Here is a 15,560-nt window from a genome sequence, read left to right as displayed (position 1 = left end):
TACACAATGGCTGGGGGCACCAAGGTAATGGCCAAGGGCACCAAGGCAATCCTTAGAAACACAAAGGCAATGGGCTATGAAGGTCATCACCTCTGACACTGTATAATGTTTGTTATAGTAAACAGATAAATTTGGGACAAGACATCTGAGATTAGCAGGTCACTGCTTTAGACATTTCACACATACTGAGCTGGAAGTGAACAACAGGCTGGTACTATGGGCCCCTACTCAGGGACACTGTTCCTGTGGCAGACCACAAACCACCTTTGTGGACATCTTGTGGCGGGACTCTGGCCTGCAGCGGGAGGAGCTGCATACAGCAATGGAAGACCAATGTGTTTGGAGGGCCATCTTTGCACATTGACTGAATGAACCCATGACAACTCCATGAAATACAGGCCTCAACATTTTGCTCATCACTGACAATTTTAACCAGAGTAAACCTACCCTTTTTGTTCTGTTGTAGATTCTGAAGACAAGTGGAAGAGTTATCAAATAGAGACCAGCAAAGATGAACTGAGCTAGTCTTATATTCCGCCCTTTGTCCGTCACGTAGTACAACCCCATAAAGATGTACACAAACCCTGCAGGATAACTACAAGGGAAAGAAAATAACAATAAAACAGTAATTATAAGACAAAACTATTGAAAGCTATCATTTAGTAACAAGACTCGTATTATAAAGAGCAAGCCTTGAAATGACCCATGGCAGCCACTTTGTGGTGCCTGTTGTTTATAATGCCTAGGTACCGTTGCAATGTTCTAACGCAAATTTACATCCTCTGAAGAGCAAAGTTTAAGGCCCGAATTATTGATACGAATATATACATTCTAAAAACTAGTGCTGTTTGCTGTGACCCGCTATGCATAAAACCTGGGTTACAAAGTGCTTTGTTCTAACCTAAAGCCTGGTTCAAACTTCCTGCGAATGCGAATGCAAAGCAAATGTTGATGTCACAAATTTCAAAACGAACAATTCACAGCAGTTCAACTCTGCTCAACTCACTTGCGAATACCGCTGCGAGGGGAGGGTAGTGGCATCAAATTCACGTCAAATTTGAATTGCATTCGCATTCGCAGGAGGTATGAACCGGGCTTGAGGCTTAGTGGGTTAATGGCTGGGCGGTCCAGTGACTGATACTGCGAGTCATTATTTTTGAGAATCAACAAGACCACTTCTTCTTACACTAATGGACCAGTTTCTCCTTTGAGCTTCATGTAGTCAAACGTTCCATTGATAACGCCTTCTACTTCATCCATGTATGCTACCCAATCAATCTCTGTATCTGTACAATCAAAAATCAAAAATCAAAAATCAAAAATCAAAAATCAAAAATCAAAAATCAAAATTCAAAAATCAAAAATCAAAAATCTAAGATCAAAAATCAAATATCAAAAGCCAAAAATCAAATCAAATTCACTAATTTTGACTAGTAGTGGTTCGGTCAATTACCATTCTGTTGTTTCGAAAATATTTAAAATTTTAGTGAATGTGTATCGTCAAGTTTAGGAATAAGAACTCAGCTTGGGCTGAAAAAACAAAAATTGATAAGTTATTTACAAACCTGTAGAGAGAAAAAAAGGAATAGGATATAAAACCTGCAAGACAAATTTGATCAGTTATTTACAAACCTGTAAAGAGAAAACAGAATGGGATATAGAAAGGCTAATAGGTTATGTACAAACCTGTAAAGAGAAAAAAAGAATGGGATATAAAACCTGCAAAAAAAAATGACAGGTTAATTACAAAAATCTGAAAGTTACTTACAAACCTGTAGAGAAAACAGAAATCCATAAGTTATTTACAAACCTGTAGAGAAAACAGAAATTAATAAGTTATTAACAAACCTGTAAAGAAAACAAAAGTCAAAAAATTATTTACAAACTTGTAGAGAAAACAAAAATCGATAAGTCATTTACAAACTTGTAGAGAAAAAAAAATCAATAAGCTATTTACAAACCTGTAGAGAAAAAAAATTAACAGGTTATTTACAAACCTGTAGAGAAAACAAAAATCAATAAGTTATTTACGAAACTGTAGAAAAAACAGAAATTAATAAGTTGTTTACAAACCTGTAGAGAAAACAAAAATCAATAAGTTATTTACAAACCTGCAGAGAAAAAAAAAACTTAATTAGTTATTTACAAACCTGTATAGAAAACAAAAATCAACAAGTTATTTACAAACCTGTAGAGAAAACAGAAATAAATAAGTTATTTACAAACCTGTAGAGAAAACAAAAATCAATAAGTTATTTACACACCTGTAGAGAAAACAAAAATCAATAAGTTATTTACAAACCTGTAGAGAAAACACAAGTCAATAAGTTATTTACAAACCTGTATAGAAAACAAAAATCGATAAGTTATTTACAAACCTATAGAGAAAACAAAAATCAACAAGTTATTTACAAACCTGTAGAGAAAACAGAAATTAATAAGTTATTTACAAACCTGCAGAGAAAACAAAAATCAATAAGTTATTTACAAACCTGAAGAGAAAACAGAAATTAATAAGTTATTTACAAACCTGTACAGAAAACAGACATTAATAAGTTATTTACAAACCTTTAGAGAAAACAAAAATCAATAAGTTATTTATTTACAAACCTGCAGAGAAAACAAAACTGAATTAGTTATTTACAAACCTGTAGAGAAAACAAAAATCAACAAGTTATTTACACACCTGTAGAGAAAACAAAAGTCAATAAGTTATTTACAAACCTGTATAGAAAACAAAAATCAATAAGTTATTTACAAACCTGTAGAGAAAACAAAAATCAATAAGTTATTTACAAACCTGTAGAGAAAACAAAAGTCAATAAGTTATTTACAAACCTATAGAGAAAACAAAAATCAACAAGTTATTTACAAACCTGTAGAGAAAACAGAAACTAATAAGTTATTTACAAACCTGTAGAGAAAACAAAAATCAATAAGTTATTTACAAACCTGCAGAGAAAAAAAACTTAATTAGTTATTTACAAACCTGTAGAGAAAACAAAAATCAATAGTTATTTACACACCTGCAGAGAAAACAAAAATTGATAAGTTATTTATACAAACCTGTAGAGAAAACAAAAGTTAATAAAGTATTTACAAACCTGTAGAGAAAACAAAAGTTAATAAATTATTTACAAACCTGTACAGAAAACAGAAACTAATAAGTTATTTACAAACCTTTAGAGAAAACAAAAATCAATAAGTTATTTATTTACAAACCTGCAGAGAAAACAAAACTGAATTAGTTATTTACAAACCTGTAGAGAAAACAAAAATCAACAAGTTATTTACACACCTGTAGAGAAAACAAAAGTCAATAAGTTATTTACAAACCTGTATAGAAAACAAAAATCAATAAGTTATTTACAAACCTGTAGAGAAAACAAAAATCAACAAGTTATTTACAAACCTGTAGAGAAAACAGAAATTAATAAGTTATTTACAAACCTGTAGAGAAAACAAAAATCAATAGTTATTTACACACCTGCAGAGAAAACAAAAATTAATAAGTTATTTACAAACCTTTAGAGAAAACAGAAATTAATAAGTTATTTACAAACCTTTAGAGAAAACAAAAATCAATAAGTTATTTATTTACAAACCTGCAGAGAAAACAAAACTGAATTAGTTATTTACAAACCTGTAGAGAAAACAAAAATCAACAAGTTATTTACAAACCTGTAGAGAAAACAAAAGTCAATAAGTTATTTACAAACCTGTATAGAAAACAAAAATCAATAAGTTATTTACAAACCTGTAGAGAAAACAAAAATCAATAAATTATTTACAAACCTGTAGAGAAAACAAAAGTCAATAAGTTATTTACAAACCTGTAGAGAAAACAAAAGTCAATAAGTTATTTACAAACCTATAGAGAAAACAAAAATCAACAAGTTATTTACAAACCTGTAGAGAAAACAAAAGTTAATAAATTATTTACAAACCTGTAGAGAAAACAAAAATCAATAAGTTATTTACAAACCTGAAGAGAAAAAAAACTTAATTAGTTATTTACAAACCTGTAGAGAAAACAAAAATCAATAGTTATTTACACACCTGCAGAGAAAACAAAAATTGATAAGTTATTTATACAAACCTGTAGAGAAAACAAAAGTTAATAAATTATTTACAAACCTGTAGAGAAAACAAAAGTTAATAAATTATTTACAAACCTGCAGAGAAAACAGAAATTAATAACTTATTTACAAACCTGTAGAGAAAACAAAAATCAAAAAATTATTTGTTATTTACAAACCTGCAGAGAAAACCGAAATTAATAAGTTATTTACAAACCTTTAGAGAAAACAAAAATCAATAAGTTATTTACAAACCTGTACAGAAAACAAAAATCAACAAGTTATTTACAAACCTGTAGAGAAAACAGAAATTAATAAGTTATTTACAAACCTTTAGAGAAAACAAAAATCAATAAGTTATTTACAAACCTGCAGAGAAAACAAAACTGAATTAGTTGTTTACAAACCTGTAGAGAAAACAAAATCAACAAGTTATTTACACACCTGTAGAGAAAACAAAAGTTAATAAATTATTTACAAATCTGTAGAGAAAACAAAAATCAATAAGTTATTTACAAACCTGTAGAGAAAACAAACCTTTAAAACTGCAAAAAAAATCGTTATTTACAAACCTGAGAGAGAGGGACCTGCAAACAAACAAAAATAAATTATTTACAATCCTGTATAAAGTAAAGAAGAAAAAAATTATAAAACCTGCTATTAATCGGTCAATCAGTTATTTACAAACATGAGAGAGAGAAAAAAAAAACAGGTTATACAACCTGGTTACAAGGTAATAATGTCATAACACGGCAAAATTGTCCAACACTTATAATTTTGCCAGCCACATATAGTCACCAGATTAGCCCAGATGACACAAAATTTAAGAACACAAACTTGATCCTCAATGTCTAAAGAAGCCTTTCATAATGCTCAAAACACCATTGAGGAAATATTTTGGGAAAAAAAGGACAAAAACTTACCAGAGACCAGAGCGAAAGAGTCACAAGTTTCCCAAGTTGAGATTTTGAACTCGAGTGGAGAAAGCTACGGCTGTGTAACGTAAAGTGCCGCGTACGGAGCATTGTGTAGCCCCGGCAAACTGGCTATTCCCACTTGCCGACTCACTTCACTACACAGAAGGGAGGCCGAATGTCTTATCAGCAATCTGCCATGAACACATGTACACGTATGTATTTGGTGTAACTACCTCACAATTTTGCATACATGTACGTGTGTTTATGGGCGATTGCTGATAAGACATGTGGCCTCTCGTTCGGTGAAGTGAGTCCATCCCACAGTGCCTTTCGGCCATTCAGCAAAATCAGTGAGGCAGTAACTGCGATAAACCTAGCCCCATCAATAGTGCCAAATGCTGGACTCCAAACGTCACCTCAGAGTGTTTAAAACATTTTGAATAGAAACCCCCAATTTTATGCCTAGATTTTTTCCCCAGTTGTCACTTACTTCAGTACATTACAACAAGCACCTACGCAAATGTGCGTCCTCCTTTTTTAGGTGTAATTTATGAAGAAGATCTGAGGCAGAATGAATCAGAATTTGTTACAATGTCATTGTTAGCTGTTGCCCATGCGCACTGACATAACAGACATCCAGACAGCGCTGTGACCTTTGTGGGCAGACTGCTGTAGTGACGTCATCATAGTTCTATCATGCAGTCATGTTTGCTGTCCTGTGTGTGTGCAACTTAAATACAATAAATATATTGGTGGAGACAGATCCCAGGAAATGCGTCTCTCAATAAAGTACGTCATAAAGTTTATCAGTATCACAGGCAAGTATCAAGGGAGGGCGCTGTTGAACCCAAAGTACTAAGTCTATATGACATGCGTGCACAAGTCGCGCATGACAACATACATTGTGGTAGTATGCCCCATCTGCCTACCCATCATAACGCATTGCAGTTCTGATTCTGAATCACGATAAACCGATAAACCTTATAAGGTTTATCACGAATAGCACAATGAAAAAGTTTCCGTATGGCGCCACCAGTTTTTCATTCGATATGAAATAATATAGTATCTAATTCACCTCAATAAGATATCCCTTTTTGTAAAAATGAGTGAAAAAGTGGTGGCGCCATACGGAAAGTTATCCAGCAAAATATCAAGAGAGGGCGCTGTTAAACCTACACAAAGGTATAGGTGTTGCGTGCGCGAGTGGTACAAACTGCATAGTAACCGCCCCATATTCCTTCCCACAATGCAGTGCGTTTCTGAATCGCGATAAACCTTAGTCGGATAACTTTCCGTATGGCGCCACCACTTTTTCACTCATTTTTACAATAAGGGATATATCAATCAGGTAAATTAGATACTATATTATTTTATTTCAAATGAAAAAGTGGTGGCGGCATACGGAAACTTTTCCGACACTGAGGACATGACAGAGTGAGGGTAGTCGGTGAATATGAATTAGTTAGGAAGTGTGCAAGTTCTGGCACCATGACATGATGATTTTGTGACTACTTTGTGTGTGTTGTGAATGTGACCATAGAGTAAGGACTCTATGATGTGACCATGATTTGTGGGGGGGGAGTCACAAACCGTACTTACATTTGACATTCTGTATAACGAGGATATTAACGACTATTTCAGCCAGCCACAGCAGTCCGGCTGTCATCCAAAGGTAGCTGGGATCAAACAGAATGCCATGCACTAAATTCTTGCATCTTTGCACCAAACTTTCTCGTGCCATTTCGCCAAACAAATTTTCCACCAGATTTCGTGAATAAAGCGTTGACGGACCATCTACAGTAGAAATCACCACGCAGGTCTGAAATTTGCCTGCGCGCAATTTGATAATCATTGTGTGTGCAACATCAAGTTTGCGCGAATTCCTACTTTGCGCTCGTAAAAACCAACCAATGTACACGGTCGTGCTGGTACTTTGCTCCATACAGTACTATAACTTACATTTGGAACCAGCGTAATTTCAGCAACAGCTGATAACCCCTGACCTTTGTCCTCAAGAGGTAAACAAAATGGCCGAGTTAAATTGCCGGTGGCTGTCAAAATTGTGCGTGTTTTTGCTTCTATTTTTATCGTACGTGGAGGGGCAAGTCTGCACATATTATGGTAAGGACAGTTTTATAAACATGTCATGATTGTATATAGGCACAGGTTTTTATGGAAAGTATTATGTTCGTCGTGTTTAATTCGTTGATAAGGGAAAGGGAAGATGAGATGTATTTTTATATGACGTTTGTTATTTTTTGTATATTTTTATACTATATGTATAAGGCCGGAGGATTACGAAGCTTGCGCAATCTGTGCAGGGCGAAATGGTCAAAAACGTACAATTTCGACAGCTATTCAGCACATTTGCTCCATTTTTACCACTTTTTTGGAAAATCATGACACAAATTCTAGGAACACGAACTTGATCCTTAATGTCTAATGTCAATGAATCCTACCATCCTATCACTCAAATTCAAAACACCATTGAGGAAATAATTTGAAGAAAAAGGACAAAAACTTACCAGATCCCCGAGCAAAAGGGTAAAAATTGTCCCAGGTTGAGGACCGATTGAGCCTAAATTTTCACAGGTTTGTTATTTTATATAAAAGTTGTGATACACCAAGTGTGGGCTTTCGACAAGTGTCCAATGGCTTTAACGTTGGCTGAATAAATTTTTCTAATTCTAATTCTAATTCTATTCCAGGTAACTACAGGTATGCAGCTCCAGAATACAACCTGTCTAACTGCACGTGGTATCGTGATATGTCATGCTGCAAGAGAACAGAAGTCTCCTCAGTATTTGGGAGTATGTTCAAGATTTATGACTACACAGAGAGATGTCATTCTCGCCTCAACTACATGATGTGTTATTTCTGCAGTCCTAATCAGATTGATTGGTATGACTCGTAAGTATTAATAAAATAATAATAATAATAATAATAATAATAATTTAATAATAATAATAATAATAATAATAATAATAATAGTGGCTTCTTATTTAGCGCTCAGGTCCATCAAGCTTTGGTGCTCATTGCCCTTCAAGGTTATTACCCGCTCTTCACTGGGCATTTAACCATCTCAGCTCCCTGGGGAGTACACAGCCTGTGCCGTCAAATACGTAGAGCACTTAGCTAATCAATCATAAGAACCAACTCTGCCCTCACAGGTACCCATTTACCCCCGGATGGGGAGAAGCTTTAAGATTAAAGCCATTGGACCCTTTCGGTTCAGAAAAAAAAAAAAAAAAGTTCACAGATTTACAAATAACTTACAGGGTAACAGAAGGCACTGGTGAAAGACTTCTCTTGAAATATTAGTCCATGAAATGCTTTACTTTTTGAGAAAACAGCAAAACAATATAAATTCTCGTTAACGAGAATTACGGATTTGTTCTAAACACATGTCATGACATGGCGAAACGCGTGGAAACAAGGGTGGGTTTTTCCGTTGTTTTCTCCCGACTCGGATGACCGATTGAGCCTAAATTTTCACAGGTTTGTTATTTGATATAGAAGTTGTGGTACACAAAGTGTGGGCCTTGGACAACACTGTTTACCGAAATGGTCCAATGGCTTTAAGTGTCTTGCTCAAGGACACAAAGACAGCACTCATAATTGGGTCTCAGAATTTCATCACTTCAATTTAAACCTATCTTTCTGAAAGTTTGTATATACTCAGCGCCTTAAGTACCTTGTTTGGTAGATACATGTGTTATAATTTTTACATGAGACTTCAATATTATTCCCTTTACAGAAAGATCAACTAAAAAACAAACAAACGATGTAACATTTCCCATAAAACTAGTGTTCAGTAGTATCTTGCCTGCCAGAAATGACCTGGAATGTACAAGAACACTCCTGTGGTGTACTGTCAGTGCTTTAGCCTACATGGTTTAAACCAAGTAAAACTTTTTATCACTTTGATTCGTTTCCCTCCAGAAAAGTTGTGATTTGCTCCGAGTTCTGTGATGAAACCTTTGAAGAATGTAAGGATGCTCAACTCAAAGGTTCCTCGATCGGAGAGAAATACGAATCAGGACGAAACTTCTGTATGGCCAATAATTTTGAGGTAGTCCAAGGAAGAGAGAGATGCTTCAACTTTGACCCGACTGCTTTTGATACGGCTGCCATCAATCGTCATGGCTATTTTGTCACCATAACTGCATTGTTTCTGGCCATTGCACTGGTCAGTTTTTAAATCTGTGGCAAGAAAGGTATTTTATCATTTTAGTTCAAAAAACTTCCTTGACAGGTTGGACTAATCCACACAAAAAAAGTAGGGGTGGCATAATTCCAATCAACCTGTCTTATTCTTTCAGGGTAAATAGTAGAACCCAACATGAACACCCCTCTGCTTCACAATGTCTTTACAGTACTTATTTGAAGGAAATAAGCATTCATTTCAGTATTTCTTAGTTAATTGAAGCCACTTTTTTTTATTTCTTGCCAATTTTGTTTTGTAAAAAAAAGTATAAAATGCAGGTTGGGTTATTGCAATGTTTTGTCTATCAAGTATTCAAAAGAAAATTAAAAATACATCTATTCCGCCAATTTCAAATTTGTAATAAACAGTCAGTTAGAAACAGAAACCTTTCTTTAGTATTTTAATAATTATACAAACACTGCAATATTTGTATCATTAACATTTTGTGTGAGTAAACAATTTTAAAAAGTATTTTTAAGAAATCCATAGTATATTCAAATGTTGTACTTTGTTTAAATAGAACTCAGTACTAACAGCTTGTCACTAAAACAGGGTTAAAGCTCACGGTAATTTATTTGTATGTTTGAATAATGGTGAGGGATAAACAACTCTGGCGTGACCTTGTGAATGAAATCTTGGTTGCAACAGCTAAATGATTATGATGAATAATGTGTAGAACTGTAGATATGTTCAACGTATTTATATTTAGGAAAACATTTATCAAAAATGTACTTAAGTTATTGTGTTTTAATTCAGCCAAACTGAACTACAAATTAAAATACTTAGTTGTAATCGGTGAAGTTTTGATACAGTTTGTGATGACTTTTTACATTGGGCAAGTGATTTATTAGTAATGTGATTAATTAAAATTATTATAGAGTGTGATGTAAGGATGTCAGGGCCCAATTTCATAAAGCATGTAAGCATTCAAACATGCTAAGCAAACTAATATATTGCTTAGCAGGATACCAGCCGATACACCATACAGCCGTAATATTTGCTCAGCAATATTTCCTGCTTAACAGTTTCATAAAATTGAGCCCTTTTACTTTCCTTCTGTACTGTAGGGGCAAGTAGGTTTGACATTGTTTTAGCCTCATATCAATGAGGGTAATGTCAAATTGTACTATATTGGAAGGGGCACCATGGGAAGTATGATGGGTAAGGGGGCAAATGCCTCTGTAAATTATCAGGGATGTGTAGACAGGTGAATCTCAAAGCTAATAAGGGCATTGTTTATAGAAGGGCATTATACAAACTTCACACAAAAGTAGATATTTGTTTTGATGCCTGGACTAGAATTGTGCAATATTATTAATAAACTTTATAAAGTAGCTTTGTGGACGTAGCAAGCAATATGCAAATGACATACAATAACCTTAATGTTAGGAACAAGTTATGAAAACATTTGATAATAAAAATATACGGTATGCTAAGCTTGAAATAGATGTGTGCATGTAAAGTTGAACAGGAGTACACATTCAATTCAAACTTTGAAATCAATGGTATTATAAATTTTACAACATTTAATTACCAGTAAAATGTTTTGTCACATGAAGCTCGGCGATCCATATTGTGGAATAAACTTTGAGTGGATTTTCGACAGTATGTTTCACAATTTGTTTCCGAAGCTTAAAGTAACCCTGAAATATTGATACTTAAAACAAAAAAATGTGTTTGACCATGTTTGATATAGTATTTATAAATCTCTTTTTTTATGTTCGATGTTTATTAAAAAATCATGGCCATAGATAAATAACATAGTCTCTTTGTACATTAATAATCAATTCTCTCGTGTACTCACACCGCCAAATAATCGTAGTGTCTCAGTGGAGGTGAGATTATGTTTGAAAAGCTCATATCGGTTCCGTCGTGTAAAACTTGTTGAAATATGAACTTTCAGCCACTCGATAGCTAACAAAATGTACATAGCGCCCTCTCGTGAATCAAAATAGGCGAAAACCATAAAAAAATGTTGGTAATTGGTAATCAAGGTCATTGGCGATAACATACTTTGTGTGTGCAAATAAATGTATGGTCAATCCCTTCAAGGTGATGCAATGAAGCAAAAAAGAGAGCGTAACAAAACAACAACATATAGGTATAGTTATTAGTTTTTCTTTGTTCAGCCCTAATTACATGAGTTTGGTGTAAATTTATTAATTTACCCATCCATCAGGAGAAAAAAAACAAAAAACAATTAACGCTCTATAATATAGAACATCCCTTGTAGTTACTCAAAATTATTGTTGGTAACGAGCAATGGAGAGCTGTGGTAGTATAAACATTGTGAGAAACGGCTCCCTCTAGCTGAAAACGTAGGCAACGTAAGTAATTTCTCACTCAAATAATAAAATACTCTAGGTGAAGCCTTTTATTAGGCATCTGAAAGAAAGTACACTAAGTAAACAAGGAAGGGTGTTTTTTTTCTTTTGTTGTTCTCTTGCAAATTCGATGACCAATCGAGCCTCAATTTTCACATGTTTTTTATTTAAAATTTATGCATACACAACAATACTGGTCGTTACACAAGAATACGTGTCCAGTGCTTTTAAGAAGCCAATACACAACTGTTACCTCGTCAAGGTCAATGAAGAGCTATTATTGGCTGGGGGGTCGAGCACCAGCGCAGGCACGTTTCCATAATATTAATATCAAACATGGCGGCCATGCCAATGCACGTGGTCTCTAGCCTTTTTCGAATCCACCCCGGCTCCAGATTCGGCTCAAGCTAGCTTGGCCCCCGCGGTTGCTTGGACAAAATTGCGCGTGCTTTGCGCACGTGCTCAGGGCTTTAGACGAGAGAACAGAGCCTGAACCCGAATCCAAAACCAAAGACGTGGATTCGAAAAGTCCTTATGAATGATTCATTGCAACCTCAATCCATTATGAATGAGGAGATAATATTTCGTGCAAGGACTTTTTTAGCTGCATGGTCGACCGTCAAATAGAGTGATGAATAACTTATTAACCCTTCATTAACACGGTAAATATAGTTATAAATAATAATAATTTTTGGGGCTAATCGTCCTTACTCCCAGCTACAGCTGAATTGCGAAGGACACGGCTACAACGTGTTCGAGAAGCAGGCAAGCAAGGGCGCCTTCAGCTGTCAGCAGCCACATCAACCCATTATGACTACGGAGCACAGCCAAGATCGAAAGTGTTTGATTTTTCCCGGGGGAGGAAAACCGGATCGTCTGGAAAAACCCTCGTGGCACAGCAGATTACCAATGCACAACTCAACTCACATGATCCTGGCCGGGAACCGAACCTGGGTCACCTATGTGAGAGGTGAGCGCTTTACGCACGAGCCAAGCGTGCCAACCATAAATGGTACACCACATCCAGTACCGACCGGTGCGGCAGGAGATTCTGTCCCCCATTTGGGAACTGTGTATACTTCTGAGCGCGCACTTTTTTTATTCATCCTCCTCCAGGCCATGTTAAAGTCCCCATTGGGAGACAGAACTTCGGTGGACAGAATTCCCCGGGACACCGGGAATTACTGAATGATTTAGCTCAAACTCCCTTAAAGACAAAACTCCATTAAGTCCAGAACCTTAAGTGTGAATGACAAATAAAATTTGCTGGCACAAACATAAACCCCTTTATTAACACATTAATGGTCTGTGTCCACAATGTTATTAAAATGTATGTCATCACGTCAAAGTTTGTTATTAATCAAGTGTAATAAGAAGAAAACCTTAAAACTATGCCTGTTTCATTTTAACAATATTTGCCAATTAACTTCATTTTAAATATATGCTTTCTGGGAACGCCGGACCAAAAAACACACCAATTAATAAATCAATAAACACATTAACTAATTAAATAAATAAACTAACATGTGACGTCACTCACAGTGATTGGGAGACACTTTAGAAACGCTTGTGCTCTATATACCAGAGCAGAACGCCCGTAAAGGATTGGGGGGGGGGTGTACCATCAGTGACGTCACAAAATGGACAAGGGCTGTTTTCAGGAAAATCCTTCAGAGCATACCTTAAAATGTGAAGAAACTAAAACACAAACAAAAACATACAGCGACTTGCAAAACGATTCCCAGCAATATTTTGAATTACAAAATGCTTGTATGGAAAAGAAAACATCATCTTGAATCCAGCAAAACATCATAAACTGCGGCAAATACTGTTATTTTTGACTTAAAGGAACACGTTGCCTTGGATCGGACGAGTTGGTCTATAAAAAGCGTTTGAAACCGTTTGTTATGAAATGCATAATGGTTAGAAAGATGTTTACTAAGTAGAATATAATTATTCACACAAGTAACACTCAAAATTGCACGGTTTTCATTATACGTCGCGAACTAACACGGTCGGCCATTTATATGGGAGTCAAAAATTTGACTCCCATAAATGGCCGATCGTGTTGGACGAGGTAAAAAGAAAACCATGCAATTTCGAAGGATATTTGTGTAGATCATTGTATTCTACTTTTACAATATCTTTCTAACCATACCAATTTTATAAAAAACTGTTACAGGACGCTTTTCAAGGACCAACTCGACCGATCCAAGGCAACGTGTTCCTTTAAGCGAAGCATGGTTGAAGTGTCCTACAGATTGATTCGAGACACTTGAGCGTATCTAGGAGCAGTTGCTTGAGATTCAATTTCAAACAGATACAAACATGCCCGATAAAAACAATTGCAAAGGTTCATTCCGAACGCATTAGCTTGACTGTATAATGTCCCTTTAGGTTTCGGAGAAAATTTACCGGTCTTTTTAGGCCGATAAAATAACAAATATTCACAGAATAATAATAGTAGTAATGGAGTCTCATATAGCGCCTGTATCCGCCACAAAAAGGCGCTCATGGCACTCGCTCAGGATACAAAATAAACAGTTCAAAAGAAAGGAACAGAAAAAGTTTGTAGAGAGTCGCTGGTCATTGTTTAACTGCAAAGAAGTGGGTTTTGATGACAGTTTTGAAAGAAGATGTTGTATTTGCAGTCCTGATGTGGTAGGGAAGACTATTCCACACCTTTCCCGCAGGAACCAAGAAAGAACGTGCTCCCCATGAGTAGCTTCAATAAATAAATTACCTAATATTTATTCCTGAAATATTTATTTCTGATGCACGAGGGGAAGGATCTGCGGCCAACTCAGCCGCAACATCATTGACCGAGGACACCACTCGAAAAAGAAGAAGCTTCAGGCCACGTTCGTAAATCTACCTTAAATGGTGGAAATTTGTATACTAATTTTAGCTTTCCTTTTGTGGTTTATTTTTCAATATAGCTTCAGACAGGAAATACTGGTTTATCATGCATCTTTCCTGTACGTCTTCAGTCTGCATTTATACATAGTCTGTAGATTAACGGATATGAAAACAATTCGGACAAAAATAACACTGTAATCATTTCGGGTTCATTAAATTAGAGACAAAGGATCACTGAGACAATATGATAATAAAACTCAAGCCCCCACCACCCGGGCCCACCCGTACTTACTATTGTGTGTTAAAGGAACACGTTGCCTTGGATCGGTCGAGTTGGTCTTTGAAAAGCGTTTTGTAACCGTTTGTTATAAAATACATATGGGCAGAAAGATGTTGTAAAAGTAGAATACAATGATCTACACAAATATCCCTTCGAAATTGCGTGGTTTTCTTTTTACCTCGTCCAATAACACGGTCGGCCATTTATGGGAGTCAAACTTTTGACTCCCATAAATGGCCGACCGTGATAGTTCGCGACGTAAAAAGTAAACCGTACAGTTTTGAGTGATACTTGTGTGGATCATTATATTCTACTTTTAAAACATCTTTCTAACCATATGCATTTCATAACAAACGGTTTAAAACGCTTTTTATAGACCAACTCGTCCGATCCTAGGCAACGTGTTCCTTTTAAAGGCACTTACCACACTTGGTAATTGTCAAAGACCAGTATCTTCACTTGATGATACAAAAAAATAAACCTACAAAAATTTTGGGCTCAACATTCGTCATCGAGTTTGCAAGAGAAAAAATACACTTGTTGCATTACTTTGTGTGCTTTCAGATACATAATAAAATGCTTCCGCTGAAGCCCTTATATTAATTTAATTGGGTGAGAATTTATACCTCTTTCTCAAAAACTACGTAACTTCAGAGGGAACCATTTATCGCAACGTTTTATACATCATCAGCTCTCCATTGCCCTATACAAAGTAAGTTTTTATGCTGACAATTTATTTTGAGTAATTACCAATAGTGTCCATATAAGTACTAATATACTGTTTGGTCTAGCTTTTTACGAGAGTCTCAACTCAATGTGCGGGTAATTGGGTATAATTTTATAAAGTAGAAAAATAATGCTACGCAATTATCTTTGCTAAGCAAAATTATGATC

The 15,560-nt window shown here is 35.4% G+C and overlaps 2 protein-coding genes across 3 annotated transcripts in view; one reads left to right on the top strand and one right to left on the bottom strand.

Annotated features, from left to right (window-relative positions):
- Positions 1-15,560, bottom strand: part of LOC139950720 (dol-P-Man:Man(5)GlcNAc(2)-PP-Dol alpha-1,3-mannosyltransferase-like) — a 65,995-nt gene that overhangs the window by 8,815 nt on the left and 41,620 nt on the right. Inside the window, exons 1-3 of one of the 2 annotated variants that reach the window (XM_071949509.1) lie at positions 6,596-6,785; positions 1,187-1,286; positions 448-595 (exon numbers count right to left, since the gene is read on the bottom strand). In XM_071949509.1, coding sequence (XP_071805610.1) covers positions 448-595; positions 1,187-1,286; positions 6,596-6,737 — 390 coding nt within the window. In that variant the 5' untranslated portion in view covers positions 6,738-6,785. Of the gene's footprint in view, positions 1-447; positions 596-1,186; positions 1,287-6,595; positions 6,786-15,560 lie in introns of those variants that run through there. The other variant, XM_071949510.1, reaches the window with a different exon arrangement.
- LOC139950723 (riboflavin-binding protein-like) lies at positions 7,024-10,647 on the top strand. Its single transcript, XM_071949513.1, has 3 exons — positions 7,024-7,117; positions 7,705-7,906; positions 8,939-10,647. The coding sequence occupies exons 1-3, from the start codon at positions 7,024-7,026 to the stop codon at positions 9,195-9,197; spliced, it is 555 nt and encodes a 184-aa protein (XP_071805614.1). The 3' UTR covers positions 9,198-10,647.

Source organism: Asterias amurensis, chromosome 18 (genome assembly GCF_032118995.1).
Source record: "Asterias amurensis chromosome 18, ASM3211899v1".
Taxonomy (NCBI): Eukaryota; Metazoa; Echinodermata; class Asteroidea; order Forcipulatida; family Asteriidae; genus Asterias; species Asterias amurensis.
Note: the sequence above shows the minus strand (reverse complement) of the source record. Positions and strands in the feature narration are given on the sequence as shown.